A 25,001-nucleotide genomic window follows, 5' to 3' on the forward strand; every position below is an offset into this window, starting at 1 on the left:
TGGTGCTGAGTTGGGCAAGAATCTCTTAAATATGTAAGTAAATAAAGATGATGTAATGGACACCGTAGTTAAGGCTGAGTTGAGTTTTGCATTGAAACTGGGATTCAACCTCTTCTTGGATATAGGATCGAACACAGCGTCTCCTCCCGCAGCCTATAGAGCTTCCTCTGGCAGCCTAGAATGAATCTTCTGACCATTTAAAGGAAATCTGTCAATACAGTTAGGAATTAAAATGAATAGAAATGAAGTCCTTCAAGCAACTCCGCATCCAGCCTCAGCCCCACCCAGTGGGCTGCTGGTCCACATGGGGTCCTTTGGGTGCTATCCCAATGTAAACCATAATAATTAGACCCTCCGCTACTCCCTGCATCTGCTCAGACCAACTGCCACAGCCAACAGCCATGGAACCTTTCCATCCCTTCCTCTTGTTAAAGGGACACCGCCAGCAACGAATGTTCCCGCTGTTTGAAGCAGTGTGACTGCGGGGTGGGGGGGAGCCAGTGGGGTGGCAGGAGAGGTATGCTGTAGCTGAGCGAGGAAAGGAAGGAGGTGACGCCCTGAACAAGCGGCAGACCGGCTTTGAGAACCACTGGTCTAGACCATCCCTGACAGGAGTTTGTCTGACCTGTTCTTAAAAACCTCCAATGGTGGAGATTCCATGACCTGCCTTGGGAGCCTGGTCCAGAGCTTAACGAGCCTTAGAGTTCGATGGTTTTTCCTAATATCTCACCTAAATCTCCCTTGCTGCAGATTAAGCCTATTACTCCTTGTCCTGCCTTCAGCTGGCCTGGAGAACAGGGCTCTAGAACAGCCCGTCATGTATTAGAAGACCCTACAGTCTTTCATCTTGTCCCCAAGGAACTCCCGGTGCTGAGTTTGGGGCCGCAGGAGAATGGAGCCGTCTGTGTCAGTTCCCCTTTAAGGATTTTCTGCAGCCTGGCCCTTTAAGAGTGTGTCAGTTCCCTGTCTGACGTCACCCGCTGCTTCACTGTTTACAGCCTGGGCTTGTTGCATCCAGGAGGCTCACAAAGTCTCCAGCTGCCTGCAGCCCCTCACCTGTGAGGTGCAGTGGCAAGGCGGAGGCCTGTCTGCAGTGGGCTGGGGGAGAGGGCAGGAAGGACGCTGCTATCTTGCTGCTCACTGGCTCCCATTCAGGGAGCTGGGAGTGTGTAGGGCAGCTCCCACCACTGCAGTGGGGCTGGCGGTGCTATGGGGCAGAGCGGCCCGGAGGTACCCTTGCTCTGGGAGGCCCTGTAGACTCTTCTCCTGGATGTGACCAGCCTGCAGCCTCCGTGGCAGAGCTGTTGATTCACAGCTGCTCCCACCCGCACCCTTTGGCCAGGTGTGGCGTGGAAGAGGAGGGGGGCAATGTTACCTGGGATTGCCCAACGTAGGGTCTAAAGGGTGCTGACCCCGGTGATGCTGGAAGCTCCTGCCGCTGTCTTAGCCCAGCCCCAGGAGACGCACTGCCTGCCTGTGGGATCAAGTCATGTTGGCCCTGGCCCTCGTCCTGCTGCTGCTGGCTCCGCCGGGAGCTGGTGCTTTCCTCGAGGCCCTGGCTGCCAAGAACATCTCCCAGAAGGAGGCCGAGTTTGACAAAAGCTACACGGACTTTGTGAACAGCGAGCTACTGAACATCTACACCTTCAACCACACCGTGATGAGGAACAGGGTGAGTGAGTGTCCCCCGAGTCAGGCCCAGCGCCAGCCCAGGGGACACAGTCCCTCTGCCAGAGCCATCGGCATGTGAACTGCTCCACCCACCTTTGGGCCACGCCCAGAACAACTGATGGGGTGCTGAGGGGATAATCCTTGCCTAGCACACAACGGGGGGCCGGCCTCGTGCTCTGCTGGAGGGTGCTATGAAGTGCCTCTGAACAGTCCTTCGGCCTGACTCTCCACTGCCCTGCCCCAGCGCCAAGCACGTGCAGGATGCTCTGTATGGATCAGGTTCTGTTTAGCCCTGCCTGCGGCGTGCACAGGGAGCAGGGCAGTGGAGAATCTGGCCCCCTGAGCCCTCGACAGCAGGTGGAAAATCCCAAACTTCTCCCCCGGTTGTGCTGTTAGTTCTCTGTTCCCACGGGGCTCGGGACAGCGAAGCAAGGCTGCTTACTTCCTGGCCCAGTTTCACTTCCTTCTTCCCTCCCTAGCTGACATGATGAGTTTAAACAACTCGGTAGTGTCCCCATCGCTTCCAGCTGAGATCACAGTGGCTTTGACCAGTGCTTGCTGTTGGCCTTGCATCTATCTTGTGGCTGTGATGTGTCTGGCATGTGTATTCATTTTGCCCTAGTAGGGTGTGTGTGTGTCTTGTGGGCATCTCTGTGTTCTACTGTGCAAGCCACAAATCAGCTTTAAAAGGAAGTTGCTTCGGCTGACTCTCTTTACTTTTTCTTTCCACAAACTCGGCTGAGCTGTTTGTTTAGAAGGGTGGGAGGCGACTGCCGCTTTTGGGTCTGTTGTTAAGCCAGGTTCCAGACTGAAGATTCACTTTTAACTCCATCCCTGAGCGTTGAGTCAGGCTGTGACTGGGAAGGCTGCTCTGGCCTGGCACGCCTGTGGCTGTGGGAGTTGGAAGGGCACTCCCGGTTCGCAGCTGATAAGTCCCTGTTTCTGATGCAAAGGGAAGGGATGCAAAGGCTGTTTTCCCATTCCAGGGCCACATAGCCCAGGAAATACATACTCGGCTTCCCCAGCTGAAGAGTGGGCATTTTGCCCTGACTGGGAAGGTTTGCACCCAGATGTCTCAGAGTTTGGCATGGCTGGATCTGGGGGTTCAGTTCAGGGCTGTCTCTAGTACCAGGCTGGATCTGCAGGAGAGACATCCTGTGGGAGAGTAATCCCTTCCCAGGGTGCATGGAGTGAGCTGCTCCCCCGCCAATCCTCCTCCCCCACCCCCCACATCTCTGCTTTGGCATGTCCTGTTCTCTGAGCTGCTCATCCCCGCCCTGCACTTTGAAGCTTCCCTCCCTCACTGCCCAAGCCTCTGTCCTAACTGCCCCCAGAGCTGAGTCCTAGCTCTGTGCTCCTGCGTCTGTAACAGCCTCTCCCCACAGTCAACATCTGCCAAGCACACCCTTCCCAAACCCCCGCCTGGCCTGTGAGGTCTCTGGACACCAGCATTCAAGCCCTACTCCCCAATCCCATCCCAGCACGTGCAGTTGGACTGGCTGACTTGCAGCGTCTTGACCATTTCTCTCTGCTGGGGAGAGTACGTGCAGGAGCTCTTCGCGGGCGTGGGCCAAGCTGAACTTCCCCTTCAGTCAGCAGGGTCCGGCGGTCACGAGTTCCATTCCCCATTGCATGCAGTGTCTGCCTGTAAACTGTTCGATGTGTGAGCAGGGCTAAGGCGGGATAGTTCTCTGCCCCAGGCTGGTCACGCAGCTCCCACGTCTCGAGAGTCACAGGGAACAAAGGGCCGAGTGTGAGCCCGCGCTGTCCTTGCGGGAGGGCTCTGTGCTCAGAGCTGTTGTGCCCTTTGCACCAGTGGCCACCACTTCCACTGAGGTGGAGCTGAAAGAAATTTAACAGTCTGGGGCTCAATCCACAGTCCTCCAGGTGAGCCCAGGGACCTAGGGGAGGGCTTTGGTCTCTTTGGCCAAGGCCAGCATGTCCCTTCTCCTCTCCTCCCCAGACAGAGGGCGTCCGGGTGACGGTGAACGTGCTGTCTGAGCAGAAGGAGATGCCGCTTCTCTTCGTGGTGAGGCAGAAGGAGGCGGTGGTGTCGTTTCAGGTGCCGCTGATCCTCAGGGGCCTGTAAGTTCCATCCTTGTCAGAGACGACCTCCGAGGTGGGGCTAAAGACCCATGCCCCGCCTAGTTCTGGGGTCCCCCTGCCTCCAAAGGCATGGGAACTAGGCCAGCTCTCTGACCGTGGCATGAAAATGGCCTTAAAACCCGAATGTGTGGACTCATCTGCCCCAGAACGTCCTGCTCCCTCAACTGGCTGGGTGCAGAGCGGCTCTGGGAAAGCTGCAAGTTCAGCCTCTGAGCCTTCTCCATAGTACCTGGTCCAGCTACCGAGCGCCGACGAGAGGGGAGAGCTGCCCCTCGCCCTGGAACCCAGAGCAGCACCCTTAGCTCGGCCTGGGCCCCGGGGGGCTCTTTGGGAAGGGAGATACTGCATAGCTGACCCCCCATGGCACCCTCCGTGCCGCTAGGAGAGCCTGCCTAGCTCAGGTGGGGACAGCGACCCAGCCAGCCGAGGGAACGACCCCCAGGAGGGCCCCAGGCGGAGGGTCCTGGAGCCAAGCCTGACACTCCTGAGCAGCGCCCCATGCCGTAGGCGCTGGGCGGCCCCGGAAAGGCTGTGGGTGCTCTCCATGCTGGTGGGGACCGGTTCAGCGCCGCATGCTGCCGCTGCCAGGCCAGAGGGGGGGTGCAGCGCAGCCTTTGCTGCCAGGCCCCCCTCTCATCCGGCCCGGGGGTCTCTGCCTTCGCCAGGTTCCAGAGGAAGTACCTGTACCAGAATGTGAGCCGCACGCTGTGCCAGCCCCAGACCAAGAGCGAGTCGGAGACACAGTTCTTCTATGTGGATGTGTCCACGCTGTCTGTGAGGAACGCCTCCTACCAGCTGCGGGTCACCCGCGTAGAGAACTTCGTGCTGAGGTGAGGGATGGAGATAGGAGCCCCCCCAGATACACACGCTGCCCTACACCTTGTGCCTCCTTCCCCCCGCCCCCAGCTCCCGCCCATGAGCCTGCTGTGCGGGATGGCTGGGGAGCTCGCGTTCCCGGAGATCCATGCAGGCCAGCCAGGTCCCAGGCTGGGGCAGGCATCGCCTTGCCGGGCTCCCTGTCAAGCATTCAGGGAGGGTTGGAGACTCATCGAGCGGCTGCTCATGGCTCTACGAGCTGGGGATTTGCGGCTCCAGCCAGTGGCTGGCTCCAGCCGGGTGGGGTTTTCTTTGCCCCAGTGGGCTGGGGCAATGGGGGGCCGTTTGCTCACACTTTATGAACCACGGTGCTGTTCTAACGCTCTCTCTGCACAGGACGAGCGAGCAGTTCAGCTTTAATGCCACAGCAGCCCAGCCGCAGGTAATGCCTCTCTCTGCTTGGGGGGCTGCTATGGGGGGGAGCAGTGTCACCATGGTGATAACGTGCCCTCTTCCCTCCCCTCCTCCCCCCCGGTAGTATTTTAAGTATGTGTTCCCGGAGGGTGTGGACTCGGTGATTGTGAAGGTGACCTCGCGCATGGCCTTCCCCTGCTCCGTCGTCTCCATCCAGGACATCCTGGTACGTGGGGCCTGGGGCTGGGTTCCTCTTTCCTGTGCTCCCCTCGCCCAGCGTCCCCCAGGGTGACCTCTGGGCAGGTCCAGACTCCATGTGGCTGAGTCTTTGCTTCCCCCTCTCCTCCCTGTAGTGCCCCGTCTACGACCTGGACAACAACGTGGCTTTCATCGGGATGTACCAGACCATGACCAAGAAGGCAGCCATCACGGTGCAGGTAGGGAGCCCTGCAAGCTCAGCCCCACCAAAGAGCTGCAGGTGCTGGGCCTCGCTGTGCTCTCTGCTGTGGCCCTCGCGACAGTTCGCGCCGGCTGGAGATGTTCCTGCCGGCGCGTGCTGAGCCAGGGGGCACTCAGCCTGGCAGCCTCGTTCCTCGCGTGCCAGACGGCGCTAGCCGGACAGCTCCCTGCAGGCAAGCTGTGGCCTCTGGGCTCCTCCCCGTGTCTCCAGTGCTGCCTCCACGCTAATAGCACCATGTGCGTCAGCCGCGCAGACCAGCAGCTTCCTCCGCAACCAGCTCTGGCGTCTCTCTGGGTCGCTCGCGACGTGCCCGTCTCACCAGACTCTCATTGGGGGATCCTGGGCATCCAGGCCTCTCCGCTCCACCGGGGCCGGGTAGGGAGAGCTGCCCACTCACCACTCCCACTGACTCTCCTCTCTCGTTCCCGGCGGCCATGCCAGAAGAAGGATTTCCCCAGCAACAGCTTCTACGTCGTGGTGGTGGTGAAAACGGAAGATGAGGCCTGTGGAGGGTCCCTGCCTTACTACCCCCTCACCAAAGGTATGGGGGCGTGGAGGGGTCTGGGAAGGCACAGGGCTTAGCCACTCACCTGTCCCTCTCCTCCACCCGCCCCTACAGCCTTCTCCCCTCTGACATCTAGGCATGGGCTTTATCAGTCCCCTCCGCCCCAAGGCACTGGCGATGGGATCTAGACCATGCAAGCGGCCCTGGGGACCGTAATGCCCAGGTGGAAGCTGGTTCCCAGCCTGACCTGGGTGTGGTGACCCCTTTCCCTGCCTCTGTCGCTGCCACTTCTCAGTAACAAGGCGCTGTGGGTGGAAAGGGTCCAACAGCCCCTGCTGGGCATACCCCCCTCTGGGCCGGGCGACACTGGGACTAGACCCAGGGTGTGGGCTTTCTACAGGGCCTGCTCCATCTGCTTTGAGAAGTTTTCCTGGAGACAGGAGGCAGCAGACCCAGGCTGGGCTAATCGCCAGCCTTCTGTTCCTTCCAGATGAACCGGTAGATCAAGGCAGTCGGCAGAAGGCGCTGGATGTGATGGTGTCACCTGCTATTACCTGTGAGCTGCTCCCACGGGCAGGGCTGGCAGGTTACTCTGCGGAAGCTAGGTCTGCAGCTGGGGGCGTTTCCTGCTGAACGCCGGTCACAATGCCCGTGTTCATGGGGCACCGTCCCTGCAGGGCTGCCCCAGCGCCCCCGGGACAGCGCCCGGCATGGCTTGGGCACATGGGAATGGCTCTGACAAATGGCTCCACCCTGCTGGTGGTGCAGGCCCCGAGCACAGGTGGCCTGGGACAGCACCTGGGCTCTGTGTCTGAAGTGGGCCTTTGCTGGGCCCAGGCACGGACAGACACACCTACTCCTGGGTCTCCCTCGCTGTCTGGGTGTTACATGCTGGGCATGATCCTGGAGCAGCCTGGCTCCAACACAGCAGCTAAAATGAGCAGAGGCCACCTCCCCCGGTACAGCCAGGGTCTGTGCCCCCACGTGGAGGGGCACATGGTGTGGGCTGTGTCATGGTAGGCATGGTGGGGGAGTTGTGGGGCCCGGGGAGGCTGTGTGCCCAGCTGATTCCCCATGCCCGCAAGGCTGTGCTGTCCAGCGAGCTGCTGTCTGGGTGGGGCACCGTGGGCAGCTGCTGTCCCATAATCCCCCTTCCCGCTCCCTCTCCCCACAGCGGAGGTCTACGTCAGCGCCATGCTCTTCTGCCTGGGGATCTTCCTCTCCTTCTACCTGCTGACGGTGCTCATCGCCTGCTGGGAGACCTGGAGGTGAGTCCCTGGGCCTCGCTTCCCGCTCTGCCCACCCCACGGTGCTCCGGGACCGGACTGCCGGCTTGGCTCAGCTCACCCACCTCCTCCCCGGCTTCCCTCTCACTCACCCACCACAGCCAGGGTTGGCTCCGCAAAACTAGAGCAGGTTTCACCTCCCCTTCCCAGCCTGTGCAGCCACGGGGCCTGGCACGGTGACTTATAGCTGCCGGTGCAGGGTCGCTGTCGTCCATCAGGCTGGGAATTGAGAGCCAGGGCCTTGACGGCAGAAAAAGCAGCCAGGGATGAGACATCCCCCTCCCCTCCACCCCAGGGTAGGAGGCCTGTTTCCCTGTACAGCAAGGGCTGGGCATCCCCACCAACTCCAGTGTCCGTCCCAGAGACGCCCACCCCACCCCCACCCGACACTGGGAACATTGGAACATGGCGCGGCCGTGTCTCCAAAGGGCCACGGGGAAGGTCACCATTACTGGAGACGCACGCAGCCTTCCTCGCCCCCGAGCCTGCATGTGCCTCTGACATAGCTGTGTCTGCTGCAGTTCTCGGGCAGGGCTGGGTGAGCCCTTCATTTGGCTCCTGCACTCTGTGTGAGCAGCTCCCAGGAGACACAGTGGCAGATGGTGGTGCGCTCCAGCCAGGGACCACGCCGGGGCTGGATTTCCCTGGGCAAACCCTGACTAGGGTTAACACAGATTGGGAGGTGCCTGAGCTCTGCAGCCCTCGGCTGCCCGACGGGACCTGGGTCTGCGGCAGGAGGGAGCGCCTCCCGGCCCTTCTGTTTCAGGTTTTCCGTTGCGTTTTTGCAGACAACAGAAGAAGAGAAAAGGGCTCCTGGCTGCCATGGACACGCCCACCACGGACACTGGTATGGAACCCCCAGGGCCCGTAGGGGGCACTGACATGGGGCGAGACTCTGGGAGCTGGCCCCCTCATGTAGAGCCCGGGGGGCAGCGAAGATAATGTGCTGGAGGAGGGGAGCTGACTGTGTGGGCACAGTTCCCTTGGGGGGCGGAGTATGTACCAGAGCTGGCTGGGGATTTGTTCTTTATTTGTCTCCCTGTGAAATAACGTTTTCATGGACACACTGCTGCTGGGTTCTCTTCACAGAACAAACGTTCTGGGGTTTGGCGTTTGGCAAACAATGGATGGTGGAAATAGAACATTTCCCTTGAATGGAAACCCGCTCTCCATTGCCCCTGGCCAGCTCTGCCGCTCACCAACTGAACCCCTGGTTCCCTGGTCGCTGCCCTTCCACACAGCCTGGACTCCCTTGCGGGGAAAGGAGGGGCCGGGAGAGCTGGCTCCAGACCTGGGCTCGGGCTTTGCTCAACGGCCTGGTTCAGCCCCCGTGCCCTTTCTCTGTGCACAGATCTCCCTGCGCTGTGGGGAGACAGGTGAATGGGTCCTTAGAGTGCCAAATCTAAGCTCCGCGTCATCTGTGATCGGAGCGACTCTGGTTGAGTGACTGCTGCTGTCAGTGACTGTCTGTCCCTCTGTCTCTCTCTCTCTCTCTCTGCCTGCACATCGCTCCTGGGGATCTTCCATTCCCAGCGTCTTTACTGGGTAAGCGTCAGCCTCCTTTATTTCACAGTCTGTGAACAGATCCCTTTGGTGCCCCTGACGCACTGGTCCTGAGCCACCCTCCAGCTGGAAGTGGGCGGGGCAGGGTGCTGCACTGGGGTCTTGCTCCGTAGGAAGCGCCAGCCACTAAAAAGAGGGACGCAGGGTGCTGTGCAAACGCCTCTCACCCAGCTCCGCTGATGCCCCACAATCCTGACGCGTCCCCTTCCTCCCCCAGCTACCCCCGTCCTTGGTCTCTCCTGACCAGAAACCGTTTGCGGCCCCAAGTGCTCCGCTGCCCTGCAGCTGTCCGGGCACAGCCTGAGCCTGCCACCCTCGCCCCACTGAGACCCTGCCCTGGCCCCCGAGCACACGTGCCCCCTGCTCTCCTCAGCCCCCTGGGCTGCTGGGGGTGATGTGTGAAGACTGCTGCCTGCCTGACGCAGGGTGCTGTGGTGTCTTGCAGGGCATCCGCGCATCACCCCGGACTCCCTCCTGGGTCACCCTCCCTACCACGGCTACAGCTATGGCTCTTTGGGTAAGCACCGGCGAGGAGCACTGCACTCTCCTGCTCACATGGGGCTCCGGGACCAGTTGGAGATGGGAGTGGGCTCTGGGGGGCCAGGTCGCCAGTCCCTTGGCAATGGTTGGACCCAATTCCTGACCCTGTGACCAGAGTCTCGTTCCTCTCCTCTCCCCCAGACGGTGACAAGCCAGGGTCTCCCCGCCCCACAACCACACACACACAGAGCTGCTGTGTGAGCTCCTGGCACCTTGCCCTCTGCTCTCCAGGAACCCGTTCCTGGCTGGGTGTCTGACCACTTCAACTCGCCTCCTTGTTCTAACTCTCCTTCCAGAGAACAGTTCCACCCTAAGCACTGAGGGCATCACCGAGAGCATGGGCTCCACGGACATCTCCTCTGGGTACACAGGTAAGCCGCAAGAAACCAGCAACGACTGGCCAGCGAGACGGACCCTGCAATCCGGAGCTGGGTTTTGCACTGCAGAGTCCGCATCAGAGCAATCCCAGAGCCTGGGAGCCATCCCTGCTGCAAATGCTCCATGCACCGAGACCCTGTCTGAGGCCTGCTGTCTGGACTCATCAAGCCTGGGGGTGTGCATCTGCCCCCGTACCTGGGGGCCTGAGTGTGAAAGGCTCTCTGGGGAGAGGACTTTGCCCCAGGAGCTGTGGCTGCCCCAGGCTGTCGTCCTCATTCAGACCTCCCCCCACCCTCGCCAACTCTGCTCCACTTTGAAAGACCAATGTACTGGGCAGGCCTTTAACCGGGTTGTTGCTGTCTGGCCTGGGCAGCAGACAAGGACTGAAACTGCCTGGCTGGCACCTTGGGACCCCGCTCGGCGCTCAGAAGGAGGCTCTGTCCCCATCAGCCCTCCCAGTAATTCTCGCTTTCCTTTCAAGGGCTGGACCACTTCAAGCGACGTGTCCCCTCCAGTCAGATGAGGCACCTGTGCATTACTATGGGTAGATGTGGATGTTAAGCAGAAAAGGCACTAGAACTTGAATCAATCCAATGTATTGGGGTGCCCTCGGCTTCACATTACCTGGGGACAGACCCTGCATTCGACTCGCAGCTTCGCTCCCTTCTCTCGTCCCTTGATCCAGGGACAGCCACTGAACAGTCCCTCCAGCCCCGAGCGGTCCCATAATGCTCCCATCTTCCAATGCGTGGTCACGCTGGGAGCAGCCATCTGCCTGGGCCCCACAACTCTGCCTGCTTGTCAGCCTCTGAGCAGGAGAGCGAGAATGGAGTGGCAGGGGTCAGGACTGAGGGGCACTGGCGATGCTGTGTGTGGGGTAACGGGGGGCCCAGGGCTGGGGTAACAGGGGGGCTGCAGGTCAGGACTGAGGGGCACTGGCGATGCTGTGTGTGGGGTAGCGGGGGGCCCAGGGCTGGGGTGACAGGGGGGCTGCAGGTCAGGACTGAGGGGCACTGGCGATGCTGTGTGTAAGAGACATGCTGGCTGGTTCTCCCTAGTGCAGTGTCTCCCCCTACCCTTTCCCAACAGGCCCGGGCTCCCAGCTGGACTGTGAGGTTTGCATGTGAGGGCATGGGAGGGGCAAACCCAGGACCAGCACAGGACATCAGTTGGGAGCCCTGGCTTGTCCTGCTGTATTTTCAGAGGTGGGGGTGGAAAGGTCCAGGGGAAGCTCTGTCATCCTCTTCTCCTGGTCCCTCGTGAGGGCGGGGTGGGATGCACAAGCTCAGCAAACGGTAGAAGATCTCCGCCAGTTGTGGTACAGGAGGGGAGGAGGTGAGGTGCCCGGACCAGACGGAGGCAAATCAGTCCCGTTTCAGCTGACTCAGAGTGCGGGGAGTGGTTGCCGATCTCTATACCCGTGTGACCCGAGAACGCCGCCCTAGCCCTGGCTCTGTGGGCCCCGTTCAGGGTCCTGGAAAGGGAGGGATGATCTCTGGACTGTTCACTGGCTGACCTCCCCCAACCCCGCAAAGAAACCCATCTGCCTGGGTCTGAGATGGTAACGTGAAGACCTGGATGACCCCTGCCCAGACTTGCCATGGCTGGGGGCTGCACTTTCTGAGGGACTGGGGGCGCTGGGGTTCTTTGTGGATTTAGAGGGAGCGGCCGTGGGCCTTGTTGCAGTGGGGCAGAGGCAGGATCGCCTGCAGAATGGCCCAGTTCATGCTGTGTGGGCAGCACCTTGCCCCCGCCTGCCAAGGCCGTGATGGCCAGGCCTGGAGCCCCAGGCTACACACCGAAAGAAGGAGCTGCCTTCCCAGAGCGGCCACAGCTCCCTGACCTCATGCAGGGCTTGGTGTCCCTGCCCTCTGTCGGCTCCACAGGGGGTGAGCTTCCCTGGCCTGTGTCACGCCAGGGGGCAGACGGGAGGGGCACAATGGCCCCATCTGCCCTTGGCCTCTCTCATCAGGCCCCCGAGGCTGGCAGCCTTTGGCCAGCAGCAGGGCACTCAGCTGCTAGCAGAGCGAGCCAGGGAGTGGCAGACATGCAGCAGCCTTATGTGGCTGTCAGGTGACTCACAGGCCAGACCAAAACAGAGCAACAACCGAACAGCCCCAGGAGCACAGTGTCTGTGCCGGCGAGCTGTGCACGACTGCCTGCCCTCCCCAGACCCACACGCAGCATTGGCCAGGGTGACGACTGTGTGCTGAGAGGTGCGTTAGGCAAGGGGCAGGCTTGTCTTACTCTAGTCTCTGCCCCCGACACCCTGGCCCTACGTGGCACTGGGCAGCATCCGACAAGTGCCAGCAGGGCTCTGTGCCAAAGGGGCCATGCTCTGCCAGCGCGTGATGTCTCCATGAGTTACTTAATGTTACAGCAGGATTCGGCAGAGCTTCCTAGCCAGGCCTGACCCACGCCCTGTGACTAAGGTTGCTCAGCAGCGGGTGTCGGCTCTGCATGCCGCCCCAAAACCAGCTCGGTGGCCTTGCCATGGCTGGGAGAGAAGGCTAGTTAGCAGCCCTGGAGGAGATGGGTGGCTGAGTTCTCAGCAGGCTGAGTTGGACGAGTTCACTGCCCCTGGCTAACTCAGTCTAGTCAGAGCCACCTCCTGCTTGCTGCGGGTGACGCCCACCCCCCAGCACGAGTCCTGCTCCAGGTCCTCTGGGCACTGATGCCCCAGTGAGCCCCTCCCTGGAGTGCGAGCCCTGTGTGACAGGGTGACTCGGTGTGTGAGCCTTGTGGAGCTGCCTGCCCTGACTCTGTTCTGGAGGGAGCTGCCTTACTCCTCCCAGTCCCTTTCTAATGGTGCATTTGGGGCTGTGTCTCTCTCGTGAGCCCCGAAAGACAGTCTGTCCCCTCAGAAAGAGCACCGGGGGCATCACAAATTGCACAAGTCTTTGTATCATCAACATCCAGATCAGCCTAATCAGAACGGAACGACCCCGGGGGTGTAATTACCCCGGCAGGCCGTAGGTAGCTCAGTCCACGGGGATCTCTGTCCCAGGGCCTGGCGGGTTGAACCTGGGTGCTGAAGAGCTGGGAATGTCTGCTGGGTGCCATGGAGCCTCCTGCAGCGGTGGGGGCGGGGGTCTCTGTTGTGGGGTCTGTGCTGCCCCCACTCTGCCCTGTCGATCCCTTTGCACTGAGCTACGGACAGTGAACAGGGGGATGATCTCAGGGTGTGATTGAATGGCTCCGATTGACTCTGTGATACGAATGATTGGTTTGATCTCTTCGCCAGGGGTGTGGGGAAGGAGTGGGCTAGGCCTTGCCCAGGGTGTGTGGGCCTCAGCCCGGACTGATGCTGATGCTCCCCTGTGCCCTTGCAGAGCGCACCCTGGAGAACGTGGCCAGCCGGCCCCGCCTGGACTCCCTCAGCTCCGTGGAGGAGGACGACTACGACACGCTGGCGGACATAGATTCCGACAAGAATGTCATCCGGACCAAGGTCCGTGTCACCTTCCCAGCCCGGGCATCGCTCTGATGGGGGGGGGCGTGATATGCAGCCCCCTGTGTCACTTGCCCAGCCCGGGCATCGCTCTGATGGGGGGGGGCGTGATATGCAGCCCCCTGTGTCACTTGCCCAGCCCGGGCATCGCTCTGATGGGGCGGGGCGTGATATGCAGCCCCCTGTGTCACTTGCCCAGCCCGGGCATCGCTCTGATGGGGGGGGGGCGTGATATGCAGCCCCCTGTGTCACTTGCCCAGCCCGGGCATCGCTCTGATGGGGGGGGGGGGCGTGATATGCAGCCCCCTGTGTCACCTTCCCAGCCCGGGCATCGCTCTGATGGGGTGGGGGCGTGATATGCAGCCCCCTGTGTCATCTGCCCAGCCCGGGCATCGCTTCGGCAATGGAAACACACTGCACAGCCACTATGGCTGCCCTGTGTCAGGCTTCAGCCATGCCCCGTGGGGAGATGCTGGAGCAGGGTAATGTGGGGCGGAGAGTGATGGAGCAGCGGGGAGGCCTGTGTACCCAGGACCATGTGGCAATGGGCTCATTAACCCTGTGCTGGCTGGTCTGGTACGTGCCCCTCACTCAGCGCCAGCCTCCTTCCGGTGCTGTGACCGAGCCCGTATGCGCCCCGGGAATGCTACTGTCTCCCGGCTGCCGGCTAGCTAGTGCTCTGGGCTGGGGTAGCTCTGCACCTGCAGGCAGAGCAGCCTGGGCTGGTTCCCGGGGTGCGCTCTCACCCCAAGCGCTAGGGCCCTCGCCCCTGTATGCTGCATGCCCCGCCTGGCCTGTGACAGGATCCTGCCTCTGCTCCCAGCAATACCTGTACGTGGCAGACCTGGCCCGGAAGGACAAGCGTGTCCTGCGGAAGAAATACCAGATCTACTTCTGGTGAGTGGGGGCAGGCCTGGGGAGGGAGGGGAGGCCAGGGGCTGCGGGGGACGAGGGCCTGGAGGGCGGGGGAATGTGCTGCGGGACTCTTCTGGTTGCCCTTGAGCTAAGGAGGTGTCTGGAGCCCTGCCCTGCTGCAGAGCAGTGGACAGATCAGCGTCCTGCCCCCCCAAGGCATTGGCCTCACACGCGCCATCCGACCCAGTGGGTGCTGCAGAGTCCGTGGAAGAGCCTGGCCTCCCAGCAGGGAGATGGGTGAACATGTGTGCCACTGGGAGTTGTGGGGAGAGCCCCGGGGAGGAGGCAGAGCTGGAGTCCCCGGCCAGCGCCCGCCTGGCTCAACACCGTGCTCTCTTGCAGGAATATTGCCACCATCGCTGTGTTCTACGCCCTCCCTGTCATACAGCTGGTCATCACCTACCAGACGGTAAGAACGGTCCCTGCCTGCATCCCCCTCCGGCCCCAGTATCCCAGCTCACTCCCTGGGGGCTGCTGGCTGTCCTGCTCCACGTTCTGCTGCATTCGGGGAGTTCCCAGGGTCGGTCTCTGGGCTTCAAAGCAGTCACGTGGCTAACATTGGAGATGGGCTGGGGGGCAGTTCCCTCCTGGGGCAAAGAAACCAGCCGAGTCTTCTCGCAGGTGCTCCCCCAGCAGAACGACCCCTTCACTCCCCTCTCAAACGGGGCACAGTCACCCATGCTTAGCAGGGCGAGATGCATACTGAGATCAGCCCTGCCCAGCCCTCTGCAGTGAAGTGCCACGTTGTCTCCCTCTGCGCTTAGCAGCCTCTCAAAGGGGAAGGCTTTGCCAAATGCCCTCTGTAAATGGGCACATCCCTGCCCTGACTGTAACCAGTCCCAGGGGTGGAAGCTAGAAGAAGACATGAACCCTGAGTCACCCCTCGCTGTCTGCCCAACCTGGGCCGTGAGACTGTGCTGGCATCGGGGTCCTGCACTCGCCCAGTGTGGCTGGGTCCCCTAAATCCTCTGCCCTGCCCCCCCCTCCTCAGTGAGTGCACGTTTCTATTGGGGACACCTCCCTCAGGCCCCCGAGTCCTGGCTGTGAGCCATGCCAGGCCCCTTCCAGCTGGTGTCCCCTGCCCTTCCTCTTCAGGGTCTCGCTTTGCTTCCCTGCTGCAGGTGGTGAACGTGACAGGGAATCAGGACATTTGCTACTATAACTTCCTGTGTGCCCACCCACTGGGGAACCTCAGGTAGGAGCTGGCGTGGGGCTCCTAGTGATGCTCCCTGGCCTTTCCGCATGGGCTGACGGGGGGGGGGAGAGCTGGGCCCCCCAGTAGCACCCAGGAGGGGAGCCCATGTGAACTGTGCTGCCCCCTTCCCGTGGGATGTGAGCAGGGCTGCAGGGCGGGGAGGGGACAGAGGATGCTGCTGCCTGGGGCGGGGGCAGTGCCCTGGGAGGGCCGAGCTGCGTGGGTCCAGTGGCGGTGACCCGGACTGACCTGCTTCCCGCCAGCGCTTTCAACAACATCCTCAGCAACCTGGGCTACGTGCTGCTGGGCCTGCTCTTCCTGCTCATCACCCTGCACAGAGAGATCAGCTGCAACCGGGCGCTGGTGCGCAACGACATGCAGGCCCTGGTGAGCGCCACCCCTCGCGCCTGCCCTGCTCCTTGGAGCCCAGGCTCCGCCGCCCCCGTGGGGCAGGGCGTCCCTGAGAGGCGGGGTGGGGGACCTGCCCGTGCCTGAAGCCTGGGCGATCGCCATCCCCTGTGATGCTAGCTGGGATGGGCAGGACTGCGCCCTTGGGTGGGGGCGGGCAGGGCCTGGGTGCTGCATGGGGAGTTCCTCTGGGGGGTGTCCAGGGGAGGCTGCCACCTGGTGCCCCCTGCCTGAGCTGGGAGTGGGTCTCGCTCAGGCCAGGTGCTTTTTGGCCAAATCTGTCTGTCTGAGACAGGCGTGTCCAACCTCCCTCTTCCCCCGCCCCCCCCAGGAGTGTGGCATCCCCAAGCACTTCGGCCTGTTCTACGCCATGGGCACGGCGCTCATGATGGAGGGGCTGCTCAGCGCCTGCTACCACGTCTGTCCCAACTACACCAACTTCCAGTTCGGTGAGTGCTGAGGCCGGGCCTGCTCGGGGCTCCCTGGCCCTGCAATGACACCCACCCTTGAGAGCTGCCACCCTCTGCCCGGCTCCAGCACGGAGCTGGAGTGTGGGTGACTGCCAGGGGAAGTTATTGGGCCAAGCATCCTGGGCTCTCCTCTCCGCCCAGTGTAGCCCGTTCGCTGGCTGCTCCAGCCCCCTGAGCTCACCCCCTTCCCAGCCTCAGACTCCCTCTCTCCTGTCCCTACCCAGCTGCCATGGGGCTGTGGTGCTGGCAGAGAACGGGCACAGGTGGAGCTCTGGGGGGGTTTGTGCTGCAGCATCAGACAGCCCCCAACATCCCCCAGTGAGCTCAGGGAGCCGCTGTGCTCCCAGCAGAGGGGTGTGCAGCACCGCTCTGGCCCCATGGCTCGGCACTCCAGCTGTGTGCTCTGGGCCATGTCCCAGATGTGCAGGTTCCTCCCGCCATTCCTTTCTGAGCTGTCCCTGCCCTCCTCTCCCTCCCACGGCAGCCGGGACCCAGGCTCCTGCGGCTGTGCAATGCTGAGGGACTGCCCTTGCTGCCAGCCTGCTCCTCACCGGCCCCTCACTCAGCCAGGCTGTTGTCCCTCTTTGCAGACACTTCCTTCATGTACATGATCGCGGGGCTCTGCATGCTGAAGCTGTATCAGAAACGGCACCCGGACATCAATGCCAGCGCGTACAGTGCCTACGCCTGCCTGGCCATCGTCATCTTCTTCTCCGTCGTCGGCGTGGTAAGTGCCAGCCCCGGAGCTGCGTCCAGAGGGAGGAGCCACTGGCTCAGAGCTCGCCAGCTTGCCGGTGCCCCCTGTGCAGACGGGCTCAGTCCAGGTGGGCGTGTTACTGGCCATCTGCAGAGGGACTAAGGACTAAGCTCTCTGAGAGCCTGTGAGTCGTTGTTGGCCAGCAAACCCCGCACCTGGAGAGGGCAGCAGTTGCCCCAGTAAAATTCAGGCTGCCTTGCCCCAGGCCGGACTCAGGCATGAATCCTGGCTCTGTGGCTCTCTCAGCAACCGGGTGCTGATGGCTCCTTCTGTAACCGCAGCTCTGACGCCTGCGTCGCGGGCCCCTGGGGACCAGCTCCAGCCCTGCCTCCCACCCGCTCACCCCGTCTTCTCCCCACAGGTCTTTGGCAAAGGCAACATGATGTTCTGGATTTTCTTCTCCATCATCCACATCATCGCCACACTGCTGCTGAGCACGCAGCTCTACTACATGGGCCGCTGGAAACTCGGTGAGGCCCCGCCCCGGGACAGGGATGGGGGGCAGAGCCAGACTCCCAATGGGCACCGCAGGCAGGCCAGGCCAGCCCAGCCCAGCAAGTCCTTGTCTCTGCATTGTGGCCTGCGTGGTCCCATGGTGCTAGAATGCCTGCACCCAGGTGACTGCCCAGCCCTCCTCCCTGCTTAGTATACCCCACGTCCAGGGCTCTCTGCGCACCGGCAGAGCAAGTCTGGCTCCTGCCCACCTTGGGCATTGTCAGAGCTGCCGGCTCAACTCTCACAGGAGATGTCTGCACTTCCTCGGAGGTCTGTGGGGCCGAGCGTTGCCGGCCCTGCTCTGATGAGCCCGCAGCGCTGGTGACTAGAGGGGACTTGGTCTGAAAGCCAAGCCAGCTTGGCGGTGGGACTCGCTGCAGGGCCCACCCTCCCGGGCTGCGTGATGGGCTGGGGGAGCCCCCAGCTGCAGCTCCGCACCTCCCTGCTCTGTGCAGTCAACCTCTGCTCACATTGGCCTCCCTCCTGCAGGACTGCTGCTCTGGGAGCACAGGGTTCAGGCTCTTCCCTTCCGGATGGAGCTGGCTGCAATCTATGCCCTGCTGGGCTAGGAGGGGTCGGGGAAGGGCCTGCTGCCCCCTCCCCAGGCTCTAGCTCTGTCTCTCTCTGCAGACTCCGGGATACTGCGCAGAATTGTGTACGTGCTGTACACAGATTGCATCCGCCAGTGCAGTGGGCCCATGTACGTGGTGAGTGAGTGGCTCACTTCAGCCCCTGACTCTCGGGAAAAGCCTGTGAGTGGCTAACGCTGCGCGATGAGGACTAGCTGCAACAGCACGAGCCTGGCCCGGTGCCCTGGGGCCAGCCCAGAGCTCTCTGTGCTAGACGGTGGATTTTTCAGCAAGGCCTCATGCTGCGGGCCCTGGGGCTGTGCTCAGGACGCATCTGGCCACCTTACCACGCCAGCAGGGGGGCAGGATGTTTTGATGGACCACAAGCCCAAATCTGCCAGTGCAACCCTGCAGCCCCTGGGCATGACAGCCCTGGGCCCCTGCCCAGCCCCCTCTGAAGTGCATTCCCAGTTTACTCAGCTCTGGGCCTGGCTCTGCGATGGAGACAAACGGAGCTAAACCAAGAGTCTGCCCCAAAGGTGACAAGCCAATGACCATGTTGCCCACCCCATGAAGCGCTGTCCCCTCGCAGGGGGCTTAGGGGCCTGCTTGAGCCTGGGCTATCTGAGCTGGAGGGCACCATGCTTTTGGAAGCCGAGGTCCTAGATTCAATCCCCACTGCGGACGACTCCCCCAGGGTCCTTTCCTTGAAGCCTCCCTCCCCCTCCTGACCCAGCATGGCCCCTCTCAGCCCCCCATCCTCAGAGTTAGCCCAGACCCACTGCCCTCCAAGTGGGATCCAGGGAAGCTGTTTCCTTGGCCATGGTGGAATGTGACGCTGGGCCCAGCTGAGGTGATCTGAGCTCCATGGCAGGACACAGAGCTCGCGCTGTGATCAGGGCTTCTCCACCTGCTCCCTGCGACCAGCATCCTCCCAGCCAGAGAACGGCTGAGCCACCATGTCTCAGACGCAGATGAACCGTGCCCTGGGGCAGAGAGTGGGTCTGGGAGATGGCAGCTCTAATGGCTCTGAGCCATGAAAACGGGGTCCTGTCGACTTGCCACCCCCCCGGAACCGCTAGCCCAGCATATACTCCCTCCCCTGACCCTCCTCGTCTGTGTTTGCAGGATCGAATGGTGCTGCTGGTCGTGGGCAACATCATCAACTGGTCACTGTAAGTGTGTGTGTGTGTGTGTGACAAGCCCCAGGTTGCCCAGAAGGAGAGTGCTCTGTATGAGGAAAGGGGGCATCAGGAGAGCTCCCCTCCCACCACTGCCAACGCACCTCAATCCGGGCCCTCCCCTGCTGCTATGCCAGCCCCGGCCCTGAACTGATGGTCTCAGTTGTTCCAGGCTAGCCCTCTTCTGTGCTACTATGCAGCCGTGCCGGGAGCTAGGCTGAGAACGCACCGCTCGCATCAGCTGTGAACACCATGGGGTGAAGCAGGGTGTAGCGCCCTGGAGAGGGAATGCACTGCGGCTTGCTAGCAGCAGCCATGGAGGGCTGCCCCGGACAGCAGTCGGGCTAACGCCTTTCCCCTTTCAGCTCTGCTGCTGGGCAAGGCCCAGGATGCAGCAGGCGCCCCAGGTTAAGTTCCAGGAGACCCAGGTCATCTTGCTGGTGGCTGCAGGGTTCAGAAGTGGCCACAGAGAATTGCTGCTGAAGTGGGCATGGGGATGCCCCAGTCTCTGCTATGCTGCAGCTGGGGGCCCCCCTCTGCTGCCTTCCTAACCCACCTCTCCCTTCCCCAGAGCTGCCTATGGACTCATCGTCCGACCAAACGACTTCGCCTCCTACCTGCTGGCCATCGGCATCTGCAACCTGCTGCTCTACTTCGCTTTCTACATCATCATGAAGGTGCGGGGATGCCCCTGTTCCATCACTGTCTGCGGACAGGCTAGGGGCTCGGCTGGACAGACCCCCTGGCCTTGCGGAGGGGGGCCTGTACCCCGGGAGAGCTCTGGGGCGAAGAGGGAGTGACTGAGCCTTGGGGTTACCCTAGAGTCAGGCCCCAGCAGGGGAGCAGGACCCATAAGTCCTTTCACCAACATCCCCAGAGACCTGGCACCTGCACCCCTACCCGCAGCACCGCTGAGCCCTTCCAGACGCTATCTGTCCAGGTAGTGGGGAGAGAAGCCTCTGTCACTGGGCAACGTGTGGGCCTAGCCTCCAGAGAGCCCTTCCCAGGCCCCAGGTGTGCCAAGGCAGGTACCTAGCCCTCTGCGTCTGCGGGGCATCCCTGTTCCCCTGCCCTCTGTGTGTCCTGGCTGTCGCCGTTCCCCTGCCCTCTGCGTGTCACCGTTCACCTGCTCTCTCTCCTCCCCAGCTCCGAAGCGGCGAGCGCATCAAGCTCATCCCCCTGCTCTGCATCATTTTCACTTCCGTGGTCTGGGGCTTCGCCCTCTTCTTCTTCTTCCAGGGTCTGAGCACCTGGCAGGTGAGTGGTGGCTCATGCCAGCCAGGGCCTTGACTATGCAGGGTTGACGTGTCTGGTCCACACTCGGGGGGGTCTCCTGCTTGGAGTATCACTGTACGGGGCAGGCAGTGGGGGCAGCGTTGTGCATGGCCCGAGCGCCCGGTCCAACCTACTTGCAGCTCTTCTAGGCTGCAGCACGCCCCTGGGCAGGAGCTGCACAGGGAGGAGGCCGGCAGCATGCTTGGCTGGAGATAACACACTGGCTGTGACTGTCTCCTCTGCAGAAAACACCAGCCGAGTCCCGGCAGCACAACAGAGATTGCATCCTGCTCAGCTTCTTTGATGACCACGACATCTGGCACTTCCTCTCCTCCATCGCCATGTTCGGCTCCTTCCTGGTAGGTCCTGCCAGCCCCAGCACACATGGCAATGCCAGCTCACCCAGAGGGAAAGCCTCCCCCAAGCCCGGTCCCCAGACAATCAGCGGCTGTCGCCACCCGCCCTCTGCCCTGAGGCTGCATTAGCCACAGGCTGCAGCCTTCCCAGCCTGGGATGGGAGCACATAGGAGGGTCCCCAGAAGCACTTGTCGCTCCCCAGAGATCCGTCAGCCTTGGCCGGCAGGGGCAGCCCCTTCCTCATGGCTACCAGGTCTGCCTTCGGGAGCACGCGGTCCCTGTCAGCCTCAGGCGAGAGCACACGTCTTGCACGGCCCTCTGTCCCGTGCCCGTGTAGAGCCCCAGCGAGGCCAGGGCCGACTGGCAGGTGCCTCGCTCTGTCCACCTAATGCTGCAGCATCCTCATGGCCCCCTCTGCCGGCTGCGACATAGGCCCCTGTGCTGAAAGCAGGGGGCTGAGTCAGGTCTAGAACGAATCATAAACTCCACCCCACCCCCATCAGCACCAGCTCCACTCATCCAAAAACACCAATGTGGGGTCGGAGAGGTTCCCAGCACCCTGCCCTCCTCCCGCTCCCCCATCCCCCCCAGCCCTCCTCATCTTCCTGCCCCCGTCCCACCCCAGCACCCTGTCCTTCTCCTCTTCCCTCCCCCCATCTCCGCTCAGCACCCTGCCACTGTCCCAGCACCCTGCCCTCCTCCTTTTTCCTCCCCACCGCCCCCCCCAGCACCCTGCCCTCCTCCTCTTCCATCCCCCATCACCCCCCAGCACCGTCCTCGTCCCCCCCCAGCACCCTGCCACGGTCCCAGCACCCTGTCCTCCTCCCCCTACCCCCAATCAGGGGGTGTGGGAGGAACGCTGCCTACTAGAGGGGGAAGGTGTTTGTCCTCGAGCTGAGCCCCGGCCTAGCCACTGCCCTGTCCCCTTGCAGGTGTTGCTGATGCTGGATGATGACCTGGACTGCGTACAACGGGACAAAATCTATGTCTTCTAGGCCCTTTCCCGTAACACCACCTGGCCTGAGGTTTGTTAGCTGGGGCCTCCTGGAGGGGACTCCATCCGGCCCAGGTGCTGCCTGCAGCCCTGGTCTCCGGTGTAGCGGACACTCATGGTGGGGAGCTCACGAGGACATGGCAAAGCATCCCAGGTTTGGGGGCTTCTCCGGAGGTGGGAGTCGTGTTCATGCTCCCCTGCCCGCCTCCTGCATGCCATGGTGTCGTCCAACCCTCAGACAGCGCCTTGCCAAACTGAGCACATCACCTCCTTGCTTGAGCTGCTCAAAGGGCTGCAGGGCAGGCCCGACGCATCCACCTGCCGCCACGTGGCTCACAGAGAGGGGTGGGGATGGTGTGAAGCCCGGTCAGACTCAGCAGAAGCCGTTGCCCTTTCCCCTGCTGGGGCGACTGGTCCTGCAGTGTCGTGGGGGTGGCTCCAGGTTCCCAGCCTGGCAAGTGGTGGGCTCTCACTGCACTGCCGTTCTCCCGTCTCTGTCCCCACCACAGTGCCATGCCAAGACGGACTGCCATGGACACCTCTGCCTAACATGCCTGGCTCCTCCTCAGCCAGCCAGCATCCAGGTTCCCCCTTCATGTTTATCCCATATAGCTCTGGGGCCAGTGGGGGGCAGGGAACCTCTCAGAACAAACGTCAGGCAAGTTAGAAAACGCTCCAGTACTGGCCAGGGCATGGGGGAGCAATGTGGCATCCCCTGCAAAGAGGATATTCAGCCCTCTCCCAGCCCAGGGACCGGCCTGCTCAGCTGTGCAGTTCAGTCGGTCCCCCCTCAGGCTGCTCCCGAGCTGGGCAGCTCCTCTCAGGCCTGGCTGTTTAGCGAGAGCGCTGGGCCTTGGCATAAGTGTCCCTGCCAAGGCTTAGATCAGGCCCTGCCTCTCTGCAGGCTCCCTGGCTCCCTCCTGTCACCCCCACCCATCGTCTGGTCCCGGGACAGGAGCCACTGCCCCCGCCAGTCTGTATAGCCTCCCCGCCCGCTAGAGCAGGGGGCAGCCCAAGCCCTCGTGGCCCTACAGTAGGGTCTGAGGCATGGCAAAGGCGATGCTGAAGCATTGGGCTCTCGCTGTGGTTCCAGCACTGTTCTCGGTGTGGGCTGCTGCCCCCCACACCTGACAAGCTGTGAGGTAGGCCCAGAAGGGAGTTCCCAGCCCTCGTGCCCTGGGGCTGTAGCTGCCATCCCTGCTGTCTTCACGGTTTCCTCCCCTCCGCCCGGGCTATAACCAATGTTACAGGCCACAGGCATGTCTGACCCACAGCCGGAAGAGGGGCTGTCCGGTCTCCAAGGCACGTGACTCTTGTAAAGGCGCTGCTGCTATCGTTCGTACACCTGTGGCCTTTCCCGTGGGGGAAGGGTGCTGTTCACACCCCTTGCCAACGTGACGCCGTCCCCGTGGGTGCAGCACATCCAACCCGTGCCCCAGGCGGAGGCTCCTCCGAGAAGCGGGAGAGCAGCCGGGGGCAGTTGCATTTCGGTTCTAGAAGCACATGGGCGCATGACTCTCTTCAGTGCCTAATTTTTATCATTTTATTTATTTTTTTTTTCGGGGGGGGAAGATGTATGTCCAGTCTAACTGTGTCTGGTTCCTCCCACTGCTAAGGACTTGTGTGCTCTTGGGGTCCCTCTGGCTAACATGTACTGAAGGTGGGGTGTCAAAACACACATCTGTGTTGAGGTTGTCATTAAGCAACTTTCTCTGGTAGCCTGCTGGCTGTTTACATTGCAAGTTTGAGCTTGTATTCTAATCTTAGAATTGTTTAGGTTTAGGCTCAGGCTCAAATTTGGACTCCACTCCAGGACTCTGTTCTCTTTGTTCTGGCCACATAACATATCAGTGATGGTTCTGTGGTGCAAGGCCCAGCGGTGCCTTGGTTACACAACGAAAGGCCAAGAATGGTGCTTTTTCAGTCATTGCAGGGAAAGACACCCTCTTCCTGCTCCAGAGGAAGGGTCATGTCGCTGGAATGTCCATAGTTTACTGGTTTCTTGAATGCATTGACAATATTTTCAAGGATATTTTGACTTTCCAGACACACTGTTACTAAACCAAGTTGCACCATGTTTTCTAAGACCGGTTTGGCCATCAAATGAAGAGAATTAAACAATAAAAAAGTTGATCTGCACTTTATCCATGAGTCTCCTGCCTCCTCACTCCAGGAAGGCAGGGCCCCAGGTACCCCCATTAGGGACTCAGCTGCAGGTCTAGTACTGTCAGACCTGCTGCTGACCCCTTCAATCTGCAATGGACCCAACTTCCATGGAGCAATTAGCACACAGTTACCCCCTGTGCTGACAGCAAGGCCCAGAGCGACCCAGGTCCAGCCCAGCCTCGTGACAGCGAGCCTTCTGCTAGGAGTGGCTGCAGGGTATTTGAGTGAAGGGGAAGTAGGGAGAGTTCTGCCCCTTGCTAGGGTTTGGGGGAGCCCTTTCTCCCTGCCCCACTGAAAGGAACAGGCCCTTGGGTGGGGGGCACCATAGTTCAGGGGAAGGGAAGCCCCTGTATCAGCTCTCCCCCAGAGACAAAGCCAAGCGTTCCCCTGGCTGTAGCAGCCTGTGCATGTGCTAACCCCCCTGGCTGTCCCCGCCCCAGGACATCAAGCAGTGACTGGCTGCAGTCCACGCCCATGGGCCTGGCTACACCAAAGTTGGAGATTTTAACCGCAGCAGTCTAGTTCCAGCCCCTGGTGTGGGCCCAGTTCTCGCAGGGGAGGGCTGCTGCCGGCTGGCATAGCAGTTTCTGTGGGGGGTACAGCACCCTGGGAGACGTACCGGTAAAAATATCACCCCCACCTGCCATAGCAGCAGCAGTGCGGCCCCTGCAGGGGGAAACGCCCAACCCACGGGCACAAAGCCAGCCTGGCCCGGCAGGCTCAGAGCAAAGCCAATCCTGACCCAGAGGGCCTGTTTTGTTCCCTTTCATCTGGCCTTGATGGAGCCCAAAGCATGGGCACCTGCCAGGCCTCTCCTCGCCTGGCCCCCTCAGCGAGAATGCTTCTGACAACACCCTGCCTGGCAGCCCCCCTCACAGGCAGTGGGCCGTGGAACAGCGCTGGGAACTCCAGGGGGGGACGGCTGAATGTCCAACCCCCTTCCCTGAGCCTGTTCACTCCCAGGCCAGGAGGGCAAGAGCAGAGAAACAACTGGGGGAACTGATGTATTTCCTGAATGGGGCCAGTGAC

At 61.6% G+C, this 25,001-nt stretch overlaps 1 protein-coding gene across 2 annotated transcripts; it reads left to right on the top strand.

Moving 5' to 3' along the window:
- The first annotated feature begins 998 nt into the window (after window positions 1-998).
- SIDT2 (SID1 transmembrane family member 2) lies at window positions 999-24,995 on the top strand. 2 transcript variants are annotated; one of them, XM_084611908.1, is made up of 27 exons: window positions 999-1,672; window positions 3,635-3,756; window positions 4,443-4,607; window positions 4,990-5,035; window positions 5,132-5,233; window positions 5,361-5,444; window positions 5,909-6,008; window positions 6,463-6,528; window positions 7,147-7,240; window positions 8,047-8,105; window positions 8,792-8,803; window positions 9,267-9,338; window positions 9,658-9,732; window positions 13,072-13,190; window positions 14,014-14,087; window positions 14,448-14,514; window positions 15,227-15,300; window positions 15,564-15,687; window positions 16,040-16,157; window positions 16,769-16,905; window positions 17,297-17,405; window positions 18,061-18,137; window positions 19,128-19,174; window positions 19,752-19,857; window positions 20,327-20,437; window positions 20,701-20,814; window positions 21,745-24,995. In XM_084611908.1, exons 1-27 carry the CDS (start codon window positions 1,490-1,492, stop codon window positions 21,805-21,807), a joined length of 2,520 nt encoding a protein of 839 aa, XP_084468034.1. In that variant the 5' UTR covers window positions 999-1,489; the 3' UTR covers window positions 21,808-24,995. The 2 variants fall into 2 exon arrangements, with proteins under 2 accessions (XP_084468034.1, XP_084468035.1); XM_084611909.1 differs by having other exon boundaries at window positions 1,615-1,672; window positions 3,639-3,756.
- Window positions 24,996-25,001: the final 6 nt, after the last annotated feature.

Source organism: Lepidochelys olivacea (genome assembly GCF_965140295.1).
Source record: "Lepidochelys olivacea isolate rLepOli2 genome assembly, chromosome: 22".
NCBI classification, from domain to species: domain Eukaryota; kingdom Metazoa; phylum Chordata; order Testudines; family Cheloniidae; genus Lepidochelys; species Lepidochelys olivacea.

Excerpts from the sequence above, each read along its gene's own strand:
- SIDT2 (XM_084611908.1), top strand. The coding sequence starts at position 1,490 with ATGTTGGCCCTGGCCCTCGTCCTGCTGCTGCTGGCTCCGCCGGGAGCT. Across the intron at positions 5,445-5,908 it reads AGGCAGCCATCACGGTGCAG|AAGAAGGATTTCCCCAGCAA; the intron begins GTAGGGAGCCCT and ends CGGCCATGCCAG. Across the intron at positions 18,138-19,127 it reads GCAGTGGGCCCATGTACGTG|GATCGAATGGTGCTGCTGGT; the intron begins GTGAGTGAGTGG and ends CTGTGTTTGCAG.